We start from the raw sequence: 22,843 nt of genomic DNA on the forward strand, positions 1-22,843 counted from the left end.
TCTGTTTTTTATTATTTATACATTTGTATTAATAAATACATGTATTAAAAACTGTTTTCACTTGGTCATTATGGGGTATAATGTGTTGATTGCTGAGGATGTATTTTTTTATTTCATCCATTTTAGAATAAGGCTGTAATGTAACAAAATGTGGAAAAAGTCAAGGGGTCTGAATACTTTCCGAAGGCACTGTATGTACGGTCACTGTGGGGACGATGTCATCAATGCACTTATTGATGAAGCCGGTGACTGAGATGGTATACTCCTTAATGCCATCAGATGAATCCCGGAACATATTTCAGTCTGTGCTAGCAAAACAGTCCAGTAGGTTAACATCTGCGTCGTGAGACCACTTCCGTATTGAACAAGTCACTGGTACTTCCTGCCTTAGGTTCTGCTTGTAAGCAAGAATCAGGAGGATAGAATTATTGTCAGATTTTCCAAATGGAGGGTGAGGGAGAGCTTTGTATGCATTTCTGTGTGTAGAGTAACGGTGGTCTAGAGTTTTTTCCTCTGGTTGCACATGAAACACATACTGGTAGAAATTGTTGGTCTGATGCCTTCTCCATTAAATACTGGTAACTTCACACTGCTACTTTGATCAGGAAAAAAAAAACATTTCCTCCCCACACACAGCACATAAAACAGCTACACATGAATAATGATGGCAGGATTTGTTTTACTTTTGTAAATAAACATTTAGTCAAATAAAGAGAAGCATAAATACAAACCCCAACTCCCTCCCAACCATCCCATGTACACCACTGTTGACAGGCTGAACGCAGCACATATAGAGTGGCTCCAATACACACAACTTCAAACTCAGCTGGTTCAAATGACCCACTCTTCCACTTCATGTTATATGTCAAAGTTGTTATGCCCAGACAGAAACACCAAAGCGGGGTGGCAGGGAGGATTAGGGGGGGTACATGGAGGATGAGCGAAGGAGAGGTTCAGAGGCCAGGGCCAAATCTTCATCAGATGAAGAATGATAAGAATTCCTGTCTGGAATGGAACAGAATAGCCAGCCCTTTTGGTTTAAGCAAAGACTTGAACAGCTTTCTAAAGGCCCCCTTCACCTGCATAGGCCCTTAGCTTGCCCTGGCTTTTATGGAACCACCACTATTACCCCTCCACCCCAGTCTCCTAAGCATCAAGCCTCTGCTGCCAAACTAAAACAAATGGAGACTGTGTAAAAACGTGTGTGTGTGTGTGGAGGGCTACCCTGTGGTGCTGTTTGGCTACGTCACACAGTTTAGAGATGTTGATCTTTCACCACTCTCCAATGTTGTTGTGTTCGCCCTTCAGAGACAAAATAATAATATCCTCCTTCACTACCTCTATGTCACGGGTGGAAAAACACCCACACACCCTACTATAAAGAGCTACCTCTTTCCATCTCAGTAAAGAGTAGAGAGGGAGAGAGTAAGAGAGAGTTGGAGGGAGAGAGAGCAAAGGAAATGTGGAGGAAGAAGGGGATAAAGTAATGAAGCAAGGACAGGGTGTGTTACTGTGTAACGATGGAGGACGTGACTGTTGTGGCCCGTGTTGGTACAAGACAGGATGTCTGCCCTTCAATAAGCCCTCCTTTCCTTTTCCACAGCCCTGCTACACGCTCTCCATCCTTCTCTCCTCTGCCCTGATGAAAGGCCTGGAGAACATCTTGAGGTTGCTCACACTCTCTGTGCAAGGGAGGGGGGGGAGCGAGCGAGAGAGCAAGAGAGCGAGCAAGAGAGCGAGAGAGAGAATTAGAAGGCTGGAACGCAGATCGTTTTCAACACAAAGCGATCCAACAGACCGGCCTTGTCGTCATCAAACCCCTTCAAGTCTCTCACACACACAATGTTAAGTGTAGAGAGAGAAACAGGCTGAAAGAGATTGAAAGAGAGGGCGAGAGAAATAACAAGAGAAAGAGATGTCTCTCAAGTTGCTCCTACTGGCTCTTATAGGCCCCCTCCAGTCCAGTAATACCACTCTATCACTCATTAGTAAAAATGTCAGTCACAGTCGCCCTCTCTCGCCCTCAATAATTCAACATGGTCGCTGTGCAGCTTAGGGAGCTGGTGACTGTGGGTATACTGTTGATAGGTTTAGTGGGGGACCAGAGAGCTGAGCTAAGTCCAGTGATAGATACCCCCCCACATCTCTCGCCACTTTATAAATCCTGACTCTTAACTCTGGGTAACTAACTCCGCCACTGACGTTTATTGGCCTACAGTCGCCTCTGTGCCGCGGCAGAGAGGGAAAATAACTACTGTTAATAACCGCGATAAATACTTTTTACCGCCCTAATTTATAACAGCTGCTCAAGGTGGTAGAGGGGAAAATTAGGTGAGAGGAAATTGTGACCCCTCTGAGCCCGTTCATTCTAAAGGACGAAAGAAAGATGTTGAAAAGTTGAAAAGCAGAGAAGTAGGAGTTAAAATAATAATAATTGGGACAGCATGATTAAGCAGAGGACTGTGGGGGTTAAGGTTAAAATAATAATAGGGACAGCATGATTAAGCAGAGGACTGTGGGGGTTAAGGTTAAAATAATGCTCCGTTTTCTCTGGGCTTTGACTCTGCAAAGAATTACAGCTCTGCTCAGGCCTCTTACACAATCATAGACACACACACAGGGATGCATGCAGTCCACCATCATAGCAAATCAGCAGCCATTGGACAGCCTGTTAACTTACCCTGGTGCTCTCCTGTATGCTGTATCTTCACACAGTCATAGTGGCCAAGCGCGGCGCACTCACGCACTCACGCATTCACAGTGTCTACCAGCTTCATAGCATTCATCACATACCTGTGGCAATATTAAACAAGACTCATGAAACCCCCAACCCATCACTACCCTCACACACACACGCATGCCACCCCAGTACTGTATATTTGTGTTTTACCCCCATTTGTTGACAGTAAAAGGGGATCGTCAGAAAAACAGTCATTTCACAGAAAGGACTGAGGATTGGAAATAGACAGTGCAGATATGATTCTGACATGGTTTCAGAAAAGCTCAATATAATGTAGCCTAGTGGGTAGCATGGGGTGGACAGAGACTGGAGCTAATGACAAGGCTCTCTGGTCCTAGTAGTCTACTGAGGTGAGTCTAATGATGGTGTTACCATGGAAATCATACATACCTAACCTGCTCTTATCTACTACCAGGTACTTTTCCTTGTTCGTTTAAATAAGCACCTGTCCTCTCTTCACAAAGGACATTCTCTATTTGTGGCCAGGATTTCCCTCCAGCAGTGGTCTGAGTGGTGACAGAGGATTAAGGTCCATTCATCAGGACAGGGACACAAAGAAAACCTTTCCTTGACCCCTCCTTATAGTGTCTGTGTGTGTGCGTTCGTCCATGCATGTTGATTGGCTTACTGTGTGTGAGCCTGGATATTAAGAACACAGTGTGTGCAGGGATGATGTGCTGCAGTGCAGACGGCCAGCCAATCATTAACAGAAGTCATCTTAGGGAGAATTAAGCTAGCCCCTTGGCCAAACACAGAGCTTGGATCCCTCAGAGCCTTAGTCCACCCAAGTCCTCTCAGAACCCACCCTACCCTGATGTTAAACAAATACAAAAACAGAGTGTTCAGAGAAAACAGAAGAGGTAAAAGGAGGGACCTGGAGAGAGGGGGTCAGAGAGTGAGAGAATGATACATTTGCACGTGTACAGTATATGTATGTATGCATGTCTGATTGTGTGAGTGCATGAACCTGTCTGTGCGTGTCCATCAGGGTATGGTGGTGTGGAAATGAACTCTGCTTGGTGTTTTATTTTCCTGTGGACATACCAGATATGCAGCAGTAAACTGGCCTATAAAACAAACCCACCCATCCCAGACATGATACAACCTGCAGTTATTCAACCCATATAATTGGCTGAATGACACCATAAAAGGCAAAGGATTTACTTTACCGGCCCTGGTAGGACAACTTGGCTGGCCGGCAAAGACATTTCTCTGTCTGAAAGTGTCACACGGCCAGGGAAAACAGTCACCGTGAAGGAGTGACTCAGAGCCTCCAGACGTTCAACAGTGAAAGAGGTTTCCTGTATGTGAGGTGCTGTAGTGTACTCTACTGTAAATGTTTGGAGTGGAATATGCAGTAAAATACAGTAGAGCACACCAAGAACAGCTGTTGGCTGACCCAAAGTGTACTTGTCTGTGGGTTGTGTTCCAAATGGCCACATATTTCCTTTGTATTGAACTACTCTTGGTCAAAAGTAGTGTGAGCTATATAGGGAATAGGGTGCTGTTTAGAACGCACCCTGTGTAAAGCACGTATTAGGAATACAATCCCATGTGAACCCCCAGTCCCACAAAGTACTCAATTTAAAATTGTGGCCTTGTGGAAATGCCTGTCTATTGTGTCTTTAAGTTGCAACTCCAAATGCCATTTACCTTTCTTCTGAAGCACTGCTCTCTCCTTCTGCCGCAGGTCTGTCTCCCGGCCCAGCGCTTTCCTCTGTCTCTCCAGCTCACTGCGTAGCGTTCCCAGACGCAGCTGCATGCACTCCCGCTCCTTCTTCTGCAAACAGAGGCGGGTATGGAGAGAGAGAAACATTTGAAAAGAAATAGATAGAAAAGAGACAAAAGATCAAGGGAGAGAAAAAGGAAGGATAAACAGAAAGAGACAGAATACATAGTGATTCACCACAGCAAGTGCTTTTAATTGTCCCCGCCTACCACCATACCCCCATTAGGTCCTTTAGAACAAACCATGTAATCTAGGGCCAATCACGTAACGAACTCATTCAATACGCCTCTACTAACCCAAAAGACACGGTTAATCCTGGATGAGCGAAGACAAGTGGGGCCCACAGAGGATGACAGAGGACTCTAGTGGCCAAAATAATATATTTTAATATATTTGCAGCGCCATTGAGGGATTCCACCATTTTCATTTAGTCAACTGAGTGGGACTTGCAACTTCATTGGCTGAACCCTGGCTGAACCCTCCTGGTGACAGGATGGACCCTCCTGGTGACAGGATGGACCCTCCTGGTGACAGGATGGACCCTCCTGGTGACAGGATGGACCCTCCTGGTGACAGGATGGACCCTCCTGGTGACAGGATGGACCCTCCTGGTGACAGGATGGACCCTCCTGGTGACAGGATGGACCCTCCTGGTGACAGGATGGACCAGTCAATCGTGAAGAAGAAAATGAAGAAGACTGCTTCAAAATGGAGATTGCTTCAATAGTGCTGCCTACGCCATCACAGACGCCACAATGGCACAGATACAAAGATGAGTCCTCTGTCCATCTATGGTGGGGCCTCAAACAAATTATTTCAAAACAACCCCTAAAAACAGCCTCCACGAGAGAAATCGGAGATCCTCATGAGAAATTCCACAGTAACGGAATTACACTTACACTACGATTTTTCATTTCAAAATGTATGCCAAACAAAAACCATTGATTTCAAAACCATACAACTCTATGCACAATGACTACTTTTAACTATTTACACAGTAAATAAATATATTTTGTTAACATTTATTGGAAAAACTGTGCAGCTACAGTTTGTAATAGAATTACGGTAAAATTTTCCTCATGCAGAGGGCAAATGTGAGATAAGGTCACTGTCAAGCGAGAGAAACAATACTGCACTAACTGGTGTGAAGGACCAGGAGGTTATGCAGCAAAATGGTATCTGATAGAAGTTGTGGACAAGAGCAGGACGCACTTGCGTTTGTGGAGGTAGGAATCCGTGCCGATGGGTTAGGCTGGTGTGCTTTGTGAAGGGTTCATTCTGGGACAGACATTGCGGCTGAACCCTCACTAAGGCCTGGAGCAAAGCTGACTGCAGTCGGGAGAAGAGAGGCTGGGCCCTAAGCTGCCACATCCTGACTAGAACTTCCTCACTTCTGCCCTTTTCTCATACATTGAAGGCTGTATGTTAAGAAAGGCTTGGGCTTTATCAGAGCCGAGTCAAAGTCTAGGAGGAGAGGAAGATAAGAGACCACCAACATCACCTATTCACTCATGTCAGCTGCAGACTAACCAACAGACTTGTCCTGATGGGAGCTTCATTTCTAGTAAGGTTATCACAATACCAGTATCGCGATACTACGATAGCAGATATTCCATGGCAAGAAAATAAAAACACAAATTAGACTAAACTCTATGGTCTTATAAAAACCTACTTCATGTAAAATTATGGGTGCTATAGCTTGCCAAATAAACACGTGACAACATAATGCTGTTTGTTTCTAAAAAAACAACTACATCCGCTTCAGGCTTTGTTTCCTTGCCACGATACATCCAAGTATAGAGATACTGGTATCGTGACGAACCCAATTTCTGGCGTTTTCTCTTACACTGCAGAGTGTGTTTGTAAAGACAGGCTTTGTCTTTAGCAGGGCTTTAGCAAGACTGGAGTCAGAAAGTCTGAAGAGGAAGAGGGAGCATCCTCTTAGCACTCCTTTCATTTGACAGCTTCAGACTATCCAACATCCTTGTCTTTCTAACTTCACCTTCTTGGTGGGGAGGGGAGCATTGAGTTACAGTTAGGCATCGTATGACAGTCCTAACCATCCAAGGCCATTCCAGGTAGAAGATAACCCCTTCTCTTCCCTGGTCGGTAGACAGCTGGCTGTAGATTGATCATGTCTGAGGGAGGAACTGCAGGGCACAGGGGTGACGGAGGGGGCAGGGCCAGTGAAACACAAGACAATGATTACATCTGAGTGGACAGACAGACTCAATCCTGCTGTGAATGAATGGGTAGCCCTATAGCCCCATGAGGGTAATAAACACAGCCTGACGTTCCAGTCTATCACCATAACAAACACTGCAGACTGTCAGAGAAGTAAGAGTGAAGCTGAGCTGCTGTGTGTTTGTGTGCGTTTCCAGATGGCTTCCAAATGGTCTCGATTGGAGGGAAGGAAGGGGCATATGAGAAATTATCATGAGACACAAACTATTGTGGAGGTGACGTGATAAATGTGGTACCATCACAGAAATTGTACAGTACACCATAAGTATCCTAGCAGGCTTTTGGTGTTGGGAGGAGGTGGTTCAGGGTCACACACACAGTGCTGGCATCAACACCAGATGACTCTCCCTCCTAACACCGAGTGTCGGGTGACATCTAGCTCACCACATGCTCCATGGCCTGGTTAGACCTGGATAGAGCGCTCAGTATGCAGGTCATTAGTCAACATGTCCAGCCACCACAGGGTGTCTCCCCATCAGCCCCTAACGTCTCACTCTATCTGGGGTTCATTTAAGACCCTGTTGGGAGGACCCCTCCAGCCCTGGATGTACTACCCCAAATGAAGAACAGTGCTTGCTCTTTCATTGGGCACATAGGTGGGGAAGATAAGAGGAGAGAGAGAGAGAGGGATGGATGGATGGAGGGATTTATTCAAGTCAGTTAAAAACAAATTCTTATTTACGATGACGGCCTACCAAAAGGCCTCCTGTGGGGACGGGGGCTGGGATTAAAAAAAAAATGTTTTAAGGACAACAACAACATAAGGAGAGACCGAAGACAACCACACAGCATGGCAGCAACACATGACAACAAGATGGTAGCAGCACAAAACATGGTACAAACATTATTGGGCACAGACAACAGCACAAAGGGCAAGAAGGTAGAGACTACAATACATCACGCAAAGCAGCTACAACTGTCAGTAAATATGTCCATGATTGAGTCTTTGAATGAAGAGATAAAACTGTCCAGTTTGAGTGTTTTTTGCAGCTTGTTCCAGTCGTTAGCTGCAGCGAACTGAAAAGAGGAGCGACCCAGGGATGTGTGCTTTGGGGACCTTGAACAGAATGTGACTGGCAGAGCGGGTGTTGTATGTGGAGGATGAGGGCTGCAGTAGATATCTCAGATAGGGGGGAGTGAGGCCTAACAGTGTTTTATAAATAAACAACAAGCAGTGGGTCTTGCGACAGGTTTACAGCGAATAGCGCTCATCCTCCTCCATCTCAAACCCCCTTCGATTCCTCTGATCGGTATCATAATCCACCACCAAGGAAAAGGTTCATGAAGGCCAGAGAGAGAGTTAGCTGCCTGAGCAGCTCTCTCCTTTCCCAGTCTGGCTGCTTGATACGATGGTCCCAATCAGTCCTGCATTCTTCCATCCTCCGACCCACCAAAAATTAACCTTAGAGAGCACCTTTATTTTGCCAGTTGTCTAGAGCAGCATGTGGTATCAACACACACAAACACAGACAGACACGGCGATCGCAGCCAGGATCAGAGTAAACGCTGATAGGCCTCTTATCGTATGAGGCTTTTGTAGGAAAAGAGCGGGTGTCAGTCACCAGACAGGCCAGATAAAACCTCCATCTCCCTGAGTGTCACAGCCTATATGGAGTGCAGGAATGCTGCAGCTCGCGTGTTAACCACGAACCACCGCCCTCCTGTGGTCCAGAGTTGACAGGTAGGGTGAAGGCCAATGTGTGTGTTGTTTGTAGTCTGTGTGTGCATGCGAATATGTGCCGGTGTGTGTGTGTGTGTGTGTGTGTTGTATGTTGTCTGTGTGCATGCGAATACGTGACTGTGGGTGTGTGTGTGTGTGCTTGCATGTGTGTGTGTTTGCGTGAGTGTGTGTGTGCGTAAATGCGCACCTACCTGTGTGTGTGTGCATGGTGTGTGTGCGTGTGCTTTCATTCGTGCATGCATGTCCTACAGCCTGTTTGAAGGGCCCCAGGACATCAAAGACTCTGTCGGTCAGCTGAGTCAACAGCGACAGAGGAATAACCTGGCCGTAACCCTGGAGATCAATGGCAGAGTGTGGGTGAGAGGGTGAAAGGGCCACGGTGGGCCGTGGTGGTGGCCTCACCTCTGCACTCTTTGATCCCACACAGACAAGAGAAGGCGTGGGCAGACTGAGGGCGAGAGGGATACGAACAGAGAGAATTCACACACAGAGAGGGAGACCCAGAGTAAGACACACACAATGCCCCCCTCTTTTGAAACCACTAACTCAATAAAATGATATTAAAAGGAGCGGTCTAAGCTACAGTACACAGAGAGAGCAGCGGGGGCTGAGCTGATCTGAAGGAGGTATAACATGATTTATTAGCTGAGGTGAACTCTGAAAAGCCTTGGAATGTTTCATTGAGGTGAAGTACCAGCCACAAGCCCGTTTCAATAGGAGAGTTGTGCTCTGTGTGTGTGTGGGCCTTCATCATCGGACTGCCTGACGGTGCTGGTAAGTAGTCAGACTAATTCAGCGGTAAAGAACACAACATTTAGATATCAAAAGGCTGAGAGACAGAGAGGGTGACAGATGTCTGAGGTGTTGAGGTGAACAACAAGAAGAGACTGTTGGAGCAGTCTCCTCAGACTGCCGCCGCACTCCTACAGATATGGTGTCCTTGTTTTGGCAGTCGCTGACGGTCACTCAATGAGCCCTGTCAGATAAGAATTTTTAGATCGGTAAGTTAGTCCAGCCAGTTCCCTAAAATTGAAGTAATACTGACTGGGCACGCAGGGCATGTGCCCAGGGGCCCTGACCTCCAGGTGCCCCCCATTGATTTTGTTAGTCACCCTCGCTCAGATATCATATTAACATGGCATAAGTCATGGACAAATGTGAAATTACAGGAAATAAGCTTTAAAAACGGCACATTTTTTCTCTGTGCCCATGGCAAAATGAGTAGAATAGCATGAAAAGTATTGTAAAATTGCAACATGTTCTCTTCGTCCGATAGCAAAATTGCAGGAAATGTACTTTCAAACGTAACATTTTCTCTTCATTGCCAAGACTGGGGCCCAGTAAAAGGTTTTGCCACGACGTGAAGTGGCCGAGCCTGACGACACACACTCAATTCTTCCGCTGCTCTGTCGTTCGCAACATACTTCAGTCTGAAACCGCCAACATTGAAGTCGTTTGTGGGGCATGAGGGGCGTTGTACAAAACAAAGTAATTAGCGAATGGATTGTCTAACAAAAACAGTGTGTGTACTGGGTCTGGTACAACCCATCGGTTTCTGGACCAATCAGACGGCCCTGAATGTGTTCGCATTCGGTGAAGGGTGAGGGAGGTACTCAGATCCAGACTCATAGTGGATAGGAAACTAACCTCTGTGGGCGCAACGTAACATTTGTTGGTAGCAAGGAGTATGGGTAGCCAGGCAAGGGGAGGCCCAATAAACAAATCTCTTTTAGGGCCCCCAAAAGGCTGGGGCCGGCCCTGGCTACTGGTTGAATGCATTTAGTTAAGAGAGTTATGTAGTTCAACTGCACAAATAGATTGATTGCAAAAATCAGTTGACTGCATGTATGGTATGGATGTGGGTACGCAGACACATGAGCCACTACGGCCTCCCATGAAGAGTTCAGATTTCTTGTGGCCGCCCACCCAACTCAAAGTTGCCCATCCCTGCTTTAAAAGAAAGCTGTGGAGGAGGGGACAGGGGGGTTAAATCCTATCTGCACAAATCTGCTTTTAACGTTATAGTGTAGCATATACCTTGAGCACCAAAACATGGAGGTGTCAAGAGCCCCAGGGCTTTTATAATAGGAGCTTGTGAAGTGTGCACTTACAATAAACACAACATTCAAAACCTAGGATTACCGCTCCATTTTCACAGCAGTGTGGCTGCAAATTCCAAAAATGTTAAATACGCTTGCTTTCTATTAGTTTTGACTCGAGGATAAAGACGAGGTTGGAGACAAATTGTGGGTGTCTTGTTAAAAAGCCCCCCTGCAATAGAGGGTTAGAGGTGGTCATTTTGGCTGAATACAGGAGTAGCTGCTGCTTATCTGGTTCAGCACAATTATCTTAAATACACTTTAAATAAGTATATCTCAGTTCTCATAGCCAGAGGTCACATCTAACTAACTGACTATTGTAGTTAGCACATAAACACGTGATACTGGCACGACGTAGATAATGGGTTTGCAAGAGAATTAGTTGCAGATGAGAAGAGATCAGTGGAGGATCTGTAGTTTGCTGGCTGACTCACACGCTTGGTGCAGGCCGTTGTCGTCCTCAGTTTCTCCTCAATATCCTTGCCAATCTTCTGCACGGTCACCTGGGTCTGCTTGATGGCTCTCTGGGCCGTGTGGAGCCTGGAAAGTACAGGGAGGAACAACATCAGGATAGGAGCTGAGGCTCTTCACCTGAGGAACAAAATAGACATGTACTGTATAATAGAGGATGCTTGAATGTGATGCTGACAGATTTATATCAGTAGGCTAAATAAATAAACACACAAGAACAGAGGGCGGACACTCCGGACAGTGTAATGTCAGCCATCTTGTTAGCGTGTTTATTTGCTGTGCTATTTGTTAATGTTAGTTAGGTTTGTTTGGAGGGCAGAGGGAGGAGGTATGAGTTATGATGGACCACATGGGGTTCTTAACTCTGTGGCGACGATTTCTTTCCCTCATTGTTTAACTTCCTGATTTACCGGGGTTTAATCTACATTGTTGTGCCGTGTTGTCTCCAAATGTCTCAAAGTTAATGAAGGTTCCAAAGGAACAAAGGACAAAGTGGTTATTGAGAACATTGAAAGAACAAAGTTCATTACAATGAGTCTTCAGATGTATTCCTACAGACTCAGGGGACATATCAAGTTCTTAAATACCCATTAACCACAAATAACCCAAAAGTATTTTAGTCACTATTATTTTCTAATATATCTAACCACGATTTAAGGATCAAATGTTGCCCTATGGACCTGAAAGTATTAAAGTCAGACCACTGAGAGAAACCTCAACGGACCATTTAATAAAACACTCACCACAAACACGGAAGACTTTCCCAAAACCATTGGGTACTAACGCCATTCATTCATTCATTCATTGTCCTCTCTGGAGAGATAGGGAGGGAACAATAACAACAATACCAAAAGACAAGCCAGAACTTTATTGCAGCTATCAATCACAGACTTGATCAACTCTCCAAGTATGGTTTCAACAGCTCCAGGCCTCATGGGGAGTGAGGGAGACCAAGCTGCTCCCCACAACACAGCAGCCCCAGCTACATGGTTTAAAAGGAACAGACAACCATCACACCAGGCTGAGATCTGAGGGTCCTTCTCACACACACAAGAGGAAGGCAGCCATTAGCAATAATATTGTCAGAGACTCGAAACCATCCTCGTTTTGTCTAATTTACAGACACGCTCAATAGGAGATAAGCGTTAGATGTGGCAGTGTGGCCGGCAGTTCCCGATTCAGTCCCTCTCATCTACAGTATGAATGGCTCTACAGTCTGGTCTGGGGTCTGGTCTCCTGATGGAGATATGGTTTTCATTTCTCGTCAGTAAAATTCTCCTTCACCATGTTCCCTCAATGGGACCACTTCAGCCCCCATTCCCTCCATGCCACAACCCACCATTTTTCCAGCCACATCATTCCACCACTGTCAGGAGTGGGCTGTTCCATACTCCTCATATCTCCATCCCCCCAATCGCTGCTAGTCAATCCCTAGGAGAAACCTTAGTACACGCTGCCTGACCTGGCCTGTGTTTGCAGCACTTCTTAACCCAGATAATGTTAAGGCAGATTCCTGCCCCAAACCACTACGTGTAGTCTTCTGTCAATCAAGGCGCCAAAACCCCTGCCAAAACATACAGTGCATTTTCACAGCTTGTAGCCTCAGATTGCAGAGTTCTCCTGGCTTTGGGCTGAATCAGTGGACTTGGTGGAAGCCACAAAGAGTCTTAAGGGGCCAGGACTGTGAATAATCCCATAGTGGTGCCAAAATGCTCTGTGATCTTTCATACTCCACTTCTGGGGTCTTTTAAATTGTCATTAGGGAACAAGTAAACTGAGGGTTGGCGGTATCCCCTTCCTCTAGTATGTATAACTTAAATAGGAATATTCAGCCACATCTTCGGTCTAAAATGTATCTATAGCCTACTACGTTTCTTTCTTAGAATTCCTCAATCATCATCTCATTCATTAACACCTCACTTCGGAGCATAAATCTGAGAAGAAGACTTTGTCTTCCCGGTTTACCACAATTTCAAAATTGTGACTACAGACTTTTCTTCTGTACGTGACTGTAACCACATACAGTGGGGCAAAAAAGTATTGAGTCAGCCACCAATTGCACCAGGCTGGGAAGACTGAATCTGCAATAGGTAAGCAGCTTGGTTTGAATAAATCAACTGTGGGAGCAATTATTAGGAAATGGAAGACATACAAGACCACTGATAATCTCCCTCGATCTGGGGCTCCACGCAAGATCTCACCCCGTGGGGTCAAAATGATCACAAGAACGGTGAGCAAAAATCCCAGAACCACACGGGGGGACCTAGTGAATGACCTGCAGAGAGCTGGGACCAAAGTAACAAAGCCTACCATCAGTAACACACTACGCCACCAGGGACTCAAATCCTGCAGTGCCAGACGTGTCCCCTTTGCTTAAGCCAGTACATGTCCAGGCCCGTCTGCAGTTTGCTAGAGAGCATTTGGATGATCCAGAAGAAGATTGGGAGAATGTCATATGGTCAGATCAATCCAAAATAGACCTTTTTGGTAAAAACTCAACTCGTCGTGTTTGGAGGACAAAGAATGCTGAGTTGCATCCAAAGAACACCATACCTACTGTGAAGCATGGGGGTGGAAACATCATGCTTTGGGGCTGTTTTTCTGCAAAGGGACCAGTACGACTGATCCGTATAAAAGGAAAGAATGAATGGGGCCATGTATCGTGAGATTTTGAGTGAAAACCTCCTTCCATCAGCAAGGGCATTGAAGATGAAACGTGGCTGGGTCTTTCAGCATGACAATGATCCCAAACACACTGCCCGGGCAACGAAGGAGTGGCTTCGTAAGAAGCATTTCAAGGTCCTGGAGTGGCCTAGCCAGTCTTCCAGATCTCAACCCCATAGAAAATCTTTGGAAGGAGTTGAAAGTCCATTCCTCCATCCATACTGAACAAGGCAGCTAGTTGTCTGCCAATAAGTCACCTAAGCTACATACATCATTGGACTTTTGGGGGTGGAGGGGTGTTACACAGATGCAGCTCATACCCACTGCTTGTGCTTGAATGTGGTCCATGTGAGAGCAGCAGCTCTGGGTATTAATCCATGGACTACATATGGATGAGTGAAAACGCAACTTCGGCTCTCCTCTTATGATGCAACAACCACTTGTGGTTGGAGTTCGTAGTGGTTGCTGTGGGGAAAGTGGCTATGGTTGCAGAGTGAGAACGGGGCCTGTGGTCATAAAAGTGGGAGATTTTAGTAACTTTATGGGACAGTCTATAAAACGCTTAGGTATGCAGTCCCTCAGATCCTTCCTGGAACTGCCTCCTTTAGTGGGTTTAGTGCCTGACCCTCCATAGGCTCGGTTTAAAACTAATCCAGCTCGCAGATATTTCCACAAATCTATGGTGCCTCCAGCTACTTCCATGTTGTTTTTGTTTTTTATTAAAGTCAAATCAAATTTATTTACATAGCCCTTCGTACATCAGCTGATATCTCAAAGTGCTGTACAGAAGCCCAGCCTAAAACCCCAAACAGCAAGCAATGCAGGTGTAGAAGCACCTGCATTAAAGCTATTCCTCAGACGCCTCAGGATATTACTGTGTGTGTAGGAGGATGGAGCCCAGACCAACATTCATCACTCCTGTATCTTCAGTAAGTGGGGTCAGACATAACTCCTAATGATGTCACACTTTAAGACAGGAGAAACTCTACTACAACCATTCACTTTCCTTTCATTTTTTCTTTCTTCATTTCAACCTGCTTGGGAAGATAGAGATAGCCGTTGGTGATTGTCCTTGGAAACATCAGGGCAAAGCTGTTTTGACAGTTTTATCGGTCTGAGGTGATTGTGATGGAAGAATCTTATATAGCACTTCCCTAGGTGAGTGCTGTTATCTTCCCAGCCCTTAACGCATGTCTGCACCCTTATCAGCTCAACCAGTCTGGGGATAGGAGGGCCTGCCCATCATATCACATCAGGCCCTATATGGGCCCCTGGATCACAAGGTGTGAGGCGGTGGACCAGTCCCAGGCCCCTATGCCCTCACTGGGGCAGTGCAACCACCAGGCTGGCACCCACCCCTCCGGAAAGCACACTGAACCATAACATCTTTACCTTTTCTACAACATGAGGACGACGAGTGAAAATAACAAGTAGGAATTACTGGGAGTTACGATTCAAATAAGTACGCACTTTAGATCCTTAAGGACATTCAGTCCTTGATTTAAGATGTAAATGCATCGGAAAGCATAACATCTTAAACCCTAAATCCGTTTGTGGATGAATGCCTGTAAAAGCATGTGGATTCCAACGAGACTATTCTTGAACATTCATATGGAACATTTTCCCTAAACAGAAAGCTGCTTGGAAGCAATCTTTAGAGAATTCTTGTTTGCAATGCTGCCTCTCGCAGCTGAAGGGAGGAGAGAAGGAAGCTTTGATGGATTTGAGACAAAAATCAATGAGCATTGTAATAAACACAAATGGTATTGACTTTCTGACCTTAAAACACATCCGCTATGTAGTAACTCCTTCCCGAGCGGCCTCCACAAAGCACTGGCTCTGATGGCCCGTACTGTTCATGGATTCATTTACCCAACTGATGATCTCTAAATAAATATTTACCATGGTTTATACGTAGCGCAACAGGCCAGCAATCGCAATCAGTGCCGAGCAACAGCAGAGGCAGATGTATCATCTGGCTTACAGAGATTTTTGTTAAAGTCGCAAAGAAAAAAACGGGTGTTTCAAAAAGAGAGAGAAAGAAATCGAGCGAGGAAGAGAGCGAGCGTGAGAGCGAGAGCATCCCCGTCCCCCTGGAGAGTAGGGGCACATCGAAACAAAACACATTTCATTGCCTTATATAGCGTTGGCGGTTGGGGGTGCTTGTCTCATTCACAAAGCGGTTGGTGAGATGGCTTAAAGCCCGGGTCCATTCCATTCTTCCACAATGGTATGCAGTGGTTTTCGGTTTTTGTTCATTTGCATGCATTTTTCATCACCCCCTCATATCGTTCCAGCCGTGTACTTTTTGTTTTGAGAGACCACTTGATGTTGCAGGCATGGAAACTTTTTGTGAATCTTTTGTGTTGCAGAGAGAAAGTGAGGTGCAGTCTGGTGCAGTTGGCATCTAAGAAAACATACGAGGGAGGTAGAGGAGGAGGTTGACAAAACACTTATTTTACTGTGTGATAAGATGGGTTTCATTTATAAAATGCTCTAATATCAGATGACAAGAGATTGGGGCCCTTGTTAATGTTTTTGGCCCCTCTCCCCCTCCACTTCTACTTCCTCTGTATACTGATACTGTATAGGTCAGATACACAGACCGACACAAACACCTCACAGCCAGGCCTGGGACATACAGTTGGCAGGAAGAGAGACAACTTGATCAGACATATACTTTCACTGAATGTTTTGATAGTTCTAAGTAACAGATTAAAAACTACTCTACTGAACTTCTGTCGAATCAATCATCAATTCAATTATGACTGTGAAACCAATAGAATACATTCACACCGTGAGTAATCTATACCCTTGAAATATATATAAAAAGCAATAGATTGTATGTTTTACAGATAACGCAATGATTGTTCAGGTACACAACAGCTAAGAGGAAGGGAAAAAGAGGCTAAGGTGAGAAATAAACATCTTCTGTTCGCAGCGTACCTGTACCTCACCGGCGGGGCGGACAATGTCGCTATTCATATTTACCCTGTCGCTATTCATATTTAACCTGTCGCTATTCATATTTAACCTGTCGCTATTCATATTTACCCTGTCGCCATTCATATTTACCCTGTCGCCATTCATATTTACCCTGTCGCCATTCATATTTACCCTGTCGCCATTCATATTTACCCTGTCGCCATTCATATTTACCCTGTCGCTAACTCATATTTAAATATAGTCACCTCTGTACATAGAGGAGTTAAGATTGTGGGGGGTGACAGAAAATATTTTGGTGCACCTTCATGTGCATTTTCTCTCTGTGGATGGTTAGATGACTTTTGAAGGGGTTCTTCCAATATTCTGTAAGTAAAAAAATCTTTGCTTACAATATATGCCAACTTTAGAGAGAAAGCCATGGTGGGAAATCCTGTTACCTGTAATAAATATGACCCGCTTTCAAACAGTCCCTTATTTACCACGGGTATACTCCCTTTAATTAAATACATCCAAGCAAGTAGGCGGCACCGGTGAGGAGTGGGAGTGTGCTGATCTGGCCACATTTGTATTCGTAATCTTATCCGTAATTGTCAGATGCTAATTGGATGGGATGACACTCAAATCAGCTCAATTGAAGTGCTTTAAAATGCTTAGGCCTACACTGGTCTCAAGGCATGTTTTACTGTATCGCATCTTCTACCCCCCTAACCCTTCAGATATAAACAAAAGACTGTATAAAGAAGATGTTACGGTAAAGCACATGGGGTTTTGTCTTGGTATGAAAGGGATATAAGAAAGGACATGTTAGTCTTCTAGGGTCAGAGGGGCCAGGCCCTCTGCAGAAGATTACTGACGAGAGGTTCCCATCTCCTCCCCTCAAACTGTCCCTCTTGGTCACTAAAGCTGCAAGAGGTAATGAACTAAACAATGAACAACTAAAATCCTAACCACACAAAGACTCTTCTTTTACCACCACGGTCGGTTTCATAAGTTAGGATTAAAGTTACCGCCCTACTTTCTCTCCGTAATGGGTAACACACAACACGAGTGGCCAATCTGGCGATGCTACTCTAATGCACAACATGCCACGAGTAATCGAGGGAAGAATGCAGCCCTAGATCAACGGTTTGAGATTAGGGCTGACAGCAAGCAATGTTAGGGAACTGCTGGGCTGGGACGGAACGAAAGAGAGGGAGCAGGAAAACGCTCTGTGTCAGGACTCAACATGGGCACCAAACCGAAGCAAACAGGCCGAACCAGGGAGGGACTTACCTGAAAAAGGCATAAGAAACCCTTGTTTTCATTTAATGTTGCAAAATGTTTTGCTATGGTGTGCATAAAATGAATTAAAACCCAGGAGTCCATGGGCCTAGTGGCTAGAAAGAAACAGAGTGCAGGCTAATGGCTTGGCATGTGAGAAAAGTACATTTGTTTAAAGATCTGTTAAAAGGTTTTGTTAAATTTCAGCCAGTAGTTTTGAAATTAGTGCTCACGAGCCAAAACGGGTCCCCGAAAATTGTGCACAATTGTTTGAGCCTCGGGAGCGAATGCCCAAAGAGAGAATGTAAAAAAAATATGTAAAAATGATTTATTTTTTTAAGTTAAAAAAAACAAACTTTGGGGTTGTTCATATGGTATGCATGTTGGGCTCACCCCGGAAACTCATTGGGCAATACTGTGCTGACCTGATCCCTCCTCAACATTGCAACCTCATTAAACATCATTCCACCTGCCAATCAACATTTTCCATCAAGTCCGGCTGTTGCAGGATAGTTCCCGTTATAGCACGTGGTCTCATCAGAATAGTATTTCAAATGAGCAAGCAAATGTGAATGTAATTTTATACAACGGAAAATGTATACTTATATGTTTCCATCAAATGTCCTACTCCTAGAAAGTGTGTTGATTATATCATATGCCAATGTGATAAATGATGATCGCTGGCAATCAACAGCTGCAGTGTTCCCAGCATTGGATTACCTAACTTAATGGAATACGTGTCAAAGTCTATAAAGACAAAAAGTGGATGCGTGGAATTATTTGATTTGGATAGATGGTTGATACAAAGGTAGGCCTATATTTTCCTCTATAAAAAAAGTGGATGAAAGTTTGCAGTATACATTTCTCAAGCAAATCAAAGTTATGTGTCGTTTCACGATTCGCAAATGGGATAGATGGATGCATGCCTTGTGAAAAACCTTAAAGCCTATTGCACAATTAATTCCAAAAATCAAACAAACAACATAGACCAATTAGAAGATACAGGTTGTGACCATAGTGTTTCTGATCAGGTTGACAATGATCTTCTAATATATTTGTGTGGGTACAATGCTATCTTTTGAGAACAACATTTTGTGGTTTGCAGAGAAAAGCATTAATGAAAAGAAACTACTATCGAGGTCTAACAGATCTAACTTCTAATGTTTTCTAACTTCTGATACATGGATTTGATCGATTTATTCTATGTATTATCACTGTTAACATGAAAATAATTATAATATCTAATGGTTAGCCATGCAGTCATTTGAAACATTGACTCAGAGCGCACGTTCACTACATGACTGGAATGAGCGCGTAGATTGCATGTACTACATGATGGCAGGATAGAATGTAAGGATTCGCCGGGCGCAGTGTACGCTGACCAGGTAGCCAGGTGTATGGTGTTTCCTCCGACACATTGGAGCGTCTGGCTTCCGGGTTGGATGTGCGTTGTATTAAGAAGCAGTGCGGCTTGGTTGGGTTGTGTTTCTGAGGACGTATGGCTCTCGACCTTCGTCTCTCCCGAGTGCGTGCGGGGGTTGTAGCAATGAGACAAGACCGTAACTACCAGCAAAAAAAGGGGTTGTTATTTTTATTTTATTTTTTTGAAGAAGAAGAATGTAAGGATTCTATGGCTTTTTCCACTGAGAGAGGACAGTAGATTGTTAATTATGCATGTATGAGCCACACAAATGGCACGTTGAACCCAAAACAGGTTTCTTTTTTTTTAAATAAGGTATTTTTCTATCTTCCAGGAACATCTCTTTGAAGGGATATTTCGGGATTTTGGCAATGAGGCCCTTTATCAGTCAGATGAACTGGTAAATAACATTGGTATGTTTGTGTCCAACATGAAGGAAGTTAAAAGTTTGTGAGCCAAGGCTAACTAGCATTAGCGCAACAACATGCTAGCAGATAGCGCAATGACTGGAAGTCTATGGGTAACACTAGTTAGCAATTGGAGCTAGTTAGCAACTTCCTTAAAACTGCACGCAGACATAAAGATGGTATCCACAAGTTAATCTGACTCTGGGGAAGTGAATAAAGGGTCTCGTTGCCAAAATATCCCTTTAAGTACACTCCTGAGGTGTGAAAGAATAACAGCATAGCCACGTACATATTCTGCAAAGTGATTTGGGGCTTAGTAGCCAGTTTGTGGTCTGACTGATGGTGTTGGGACCCTGGGGGTCAGCTCTCTGGGCTTGGAGACAGAGCGGGCCATCTGTTTAAACGGGTCCCTTTCATCCAGCCCAGAATAATATCCTGTGGCTGAGAGCTGAAGGTTGGAGAGGGGCACTCAACCGGCAGGCGACCCACAGGACTGCTCTAAGGCCAAACGTTAACTAGAGGAAAGGCTTATCGCCTTCGTTAGACACTGCGTCAGGGCAGACCCACTTAAGACTTCACAATTGAACACTGCCTCTGTTTTCACACACTGAATACACACATACAGTCCCTTCAGATAATATTCATTCCCCTTGACTTAAAGCCTGAATTCAAAATGGATTAAATTATTTTTCCCCCCTCACCTATCAACACACAATACCCCATAATGTCAAAGTGAAAACATGTTTGGAGAATTGTTTTGCAAATTTGTTGGAAATCTCTCATTTACGTAAGTATTCACACCCCTAAGTCAACACTTTGTAGAATCACCTTTGGAAGTGATTACAAAGGTGTCTTTCTGGGTAAGTCTCCGCACCTGGATTGTGCACCATTCGCCCATTATTCATTAAAAAAAATATTCAAGCTGTCAGATTGGTTGTTGATCATTGCTAGACAACTATGTTCAGTCATGCCATAGATTTTCAAGTAGATTTAAGTCCAAACTAAAACTCAGCCACTCAGGAACATTCACCGTCTTCTTGGTAAACAACTCCAGTGTAGATTTGGCCTTGTGTTTTAGGTTATTGTCCTCCTGAAAGGTGAATTCATCTCCCAGTGTCTGGTGGAAAGCAGACAAACAAGTTGTCCTCTATGATTTTGCCTGTGCTTAGCTCCATTCCATTTAATTTTTATCCTGAAAAACTCCCAAGTCCTTAACAATTACAGGCATATCCATAACATGATGCAGCCACCACTATGATTGAAAATATGGAGAGTGTTATTCAGCAATGTGTTGTATTAGATTTGCCCCAAACATAACACTTTGTATTCAGGACAAAAAGTAAATTTCTTTGCAGTATTAATTTAGTGCCTTGTTACAACAAGATGCATGTTTAGGAATATTTGTATTCTGTACAGGCTTCCTTCTTTTCACTCAATTAGGTTAGTATTATAGAGTACTGTAACTAAAATGGTGATCCATCCTCTGTTTTCTCCTATCACTGCCATTAAACTGTTTTAAAGTCACCATTGGCCACACAATGAAATCCCAGTGCGGTTTCCTTCCTTTACAGCAACTCAGTTAGGAAGGACGCCTGACCTTTTCTAGTGACTGTGTGTTTATACACCATCCAAAGTGTAATTAATAACTTGCTAAAATATTCAATGTCTTTTTGATTTTTTTTATCCATCTACCAATAAGTGGTCTTTGTGGTTGAATGTGTGTTTGAAATTCACTGCTTGACGAGGGACCTTACAGATAATTGAATTTGTGGGGTACAGAGATGAAGTAGCTCATGTTCAACAATATTATTGCGCACAGAGTTAGTGCATGCATCTTATTATATGACTTCTTAAGCACATTTTTACTCCTAAACTTACTTAGACTTGCCATAACAAAGAGGTTGAATACTTATTGACTCAAGACATTTCAGCTTTTCATTTTTGTATTCATTTGTAAACATTGAAATATAATTCTACTTTGACATTATGGAGTATTGTGTGCAGGCATTTAATACATTGAATACATTTAAAATTCAGGTTGCAACACAACAAAATGTGGAAAAAGTCAACGGGTGTGAATACTTTCTGAAGGCCCTGTATAGGGAGGCCAGTGAGAGAAATAATCTGGGAATACAGGGAAAGAACAACGTGTGAATACTTTGAAGGCCCTGTATAGGGAGGCCAGTGAGAGAAATAATCTGGGAATACAGGGAAAGAACAACAGGTGTGAATACTTTCAGAAGGACCTGTGTAGGGAGGCCAGTGAGAGAAATAATCTGAGAATACAGGGAAAGAACAACAGGTGTGAATACTTTGAAGGCCCTGTATAGGGAAGCCAGTGAGAGAAATAATCTGAATACAGGGAAAGAACAGGTGTGAATACTTTCTGAAGGACCTGTGTAGGGAGGCCAGTGAGAGAAATAATCTGAGAATACAGGGAAAGAACAACAGGTGTGAATACTTTGAAGGCCCTGTATAGGGAAGCCAGTGAGAGAAATAATCTGGGAATACAGGGAAAGAACAGGTGTGAATACTTTCTGAAGGCCCTGTATAGGGAGGCCAGTGAGAGAAATAATCTGGGAATAAAGGGAAAGAACAACATGTGGCATTGATAGAGTGGAAAAATATTCCTCTGACATAAATCTGTGTTAAGAGCCTTGAATTCTGTGGCTCATCTGTTCAATGAAAGATATGTAGGGCCTAAATTTCCACCCAGGGCACATGTGCCTAATATTGAAAAACACATTACCAGGACAAAAAGGAAAAATAGGCGTCAAACCATGATAAACTGAAGGCAACCTGATAGTCTGCTGACAGACAGCGCTCCAAACAGACTGCTGGATACATATAGCCCCTCTCATCTCCTCGTTTCGCTTCCAGTCTGTCAACATCCCAATGCTACGCAGTCCAAACCTACTTCTGGTCCAATCAGATCACCCTATACCCCAAGGCCCTATACCCCTGTGTACTCTACACCAAGAGGGAGAGTAAGTAGAAGTTACCCCTAATATAACCACAGAGTAAGAGCGAGGTGAGAGTGAAGGAGAGAATGGAAGCTGGCAGAGTGAAGATGTAGGAGCCAAATGGCTCATGAGAAAGTTTCAGACATTGATTGTTAAGTTAACTAAATAGTACCACAGATGGCACGAGGAGTGATAGATTTTTTTTTTTTTGTCATGCTG

At 44.2% G+C, this 22,843-nt stretch overlaps 1 protein-coding gene across 1 annotated transcript in view; it reads right to left on the bottom strand.

The window, feature by feature from the left end:
- Window positions 1-22,843, bottom strand: part of LOC135550674 (UV radiation resistance-associated gene protein-like) — a 136,103-nt gene that overhangs the window by 100,262 nt on the left and 12,998 nt on the right. The window contains exons 7-8 of the mRNA XM_064981695.1: window positions 10,928-11,033; window positions 4,394-4,520 (exon numbers count right to left, since the gene is read on the bottom strand). Coding sequence (XP_064837767.1) covers window positions 4,394-4,520; window positions 10,928-11,033 — 233 coding nt within the window. The remainder of the gene's footprint in view (window positions 1-4,393; window positions 4,521-10,927; window positions 11,034-22,843) is intronic.

The sequence above is a fragment of the Oncorhynchus masou genome, chromosome 12, assembly GCF_036934945.1.
Source record: "Oncorhynchus masou masou isolate Uvic2021 chromosome 12, UVic_Omas_1.1, whole genome shotgun sequence".
NCBI lineage: Eukaryota > Metazoa > Chordata > Actinopteri > Salmoniformes > Salmonidae > Oncorhynchus > Oncorhynchus masou.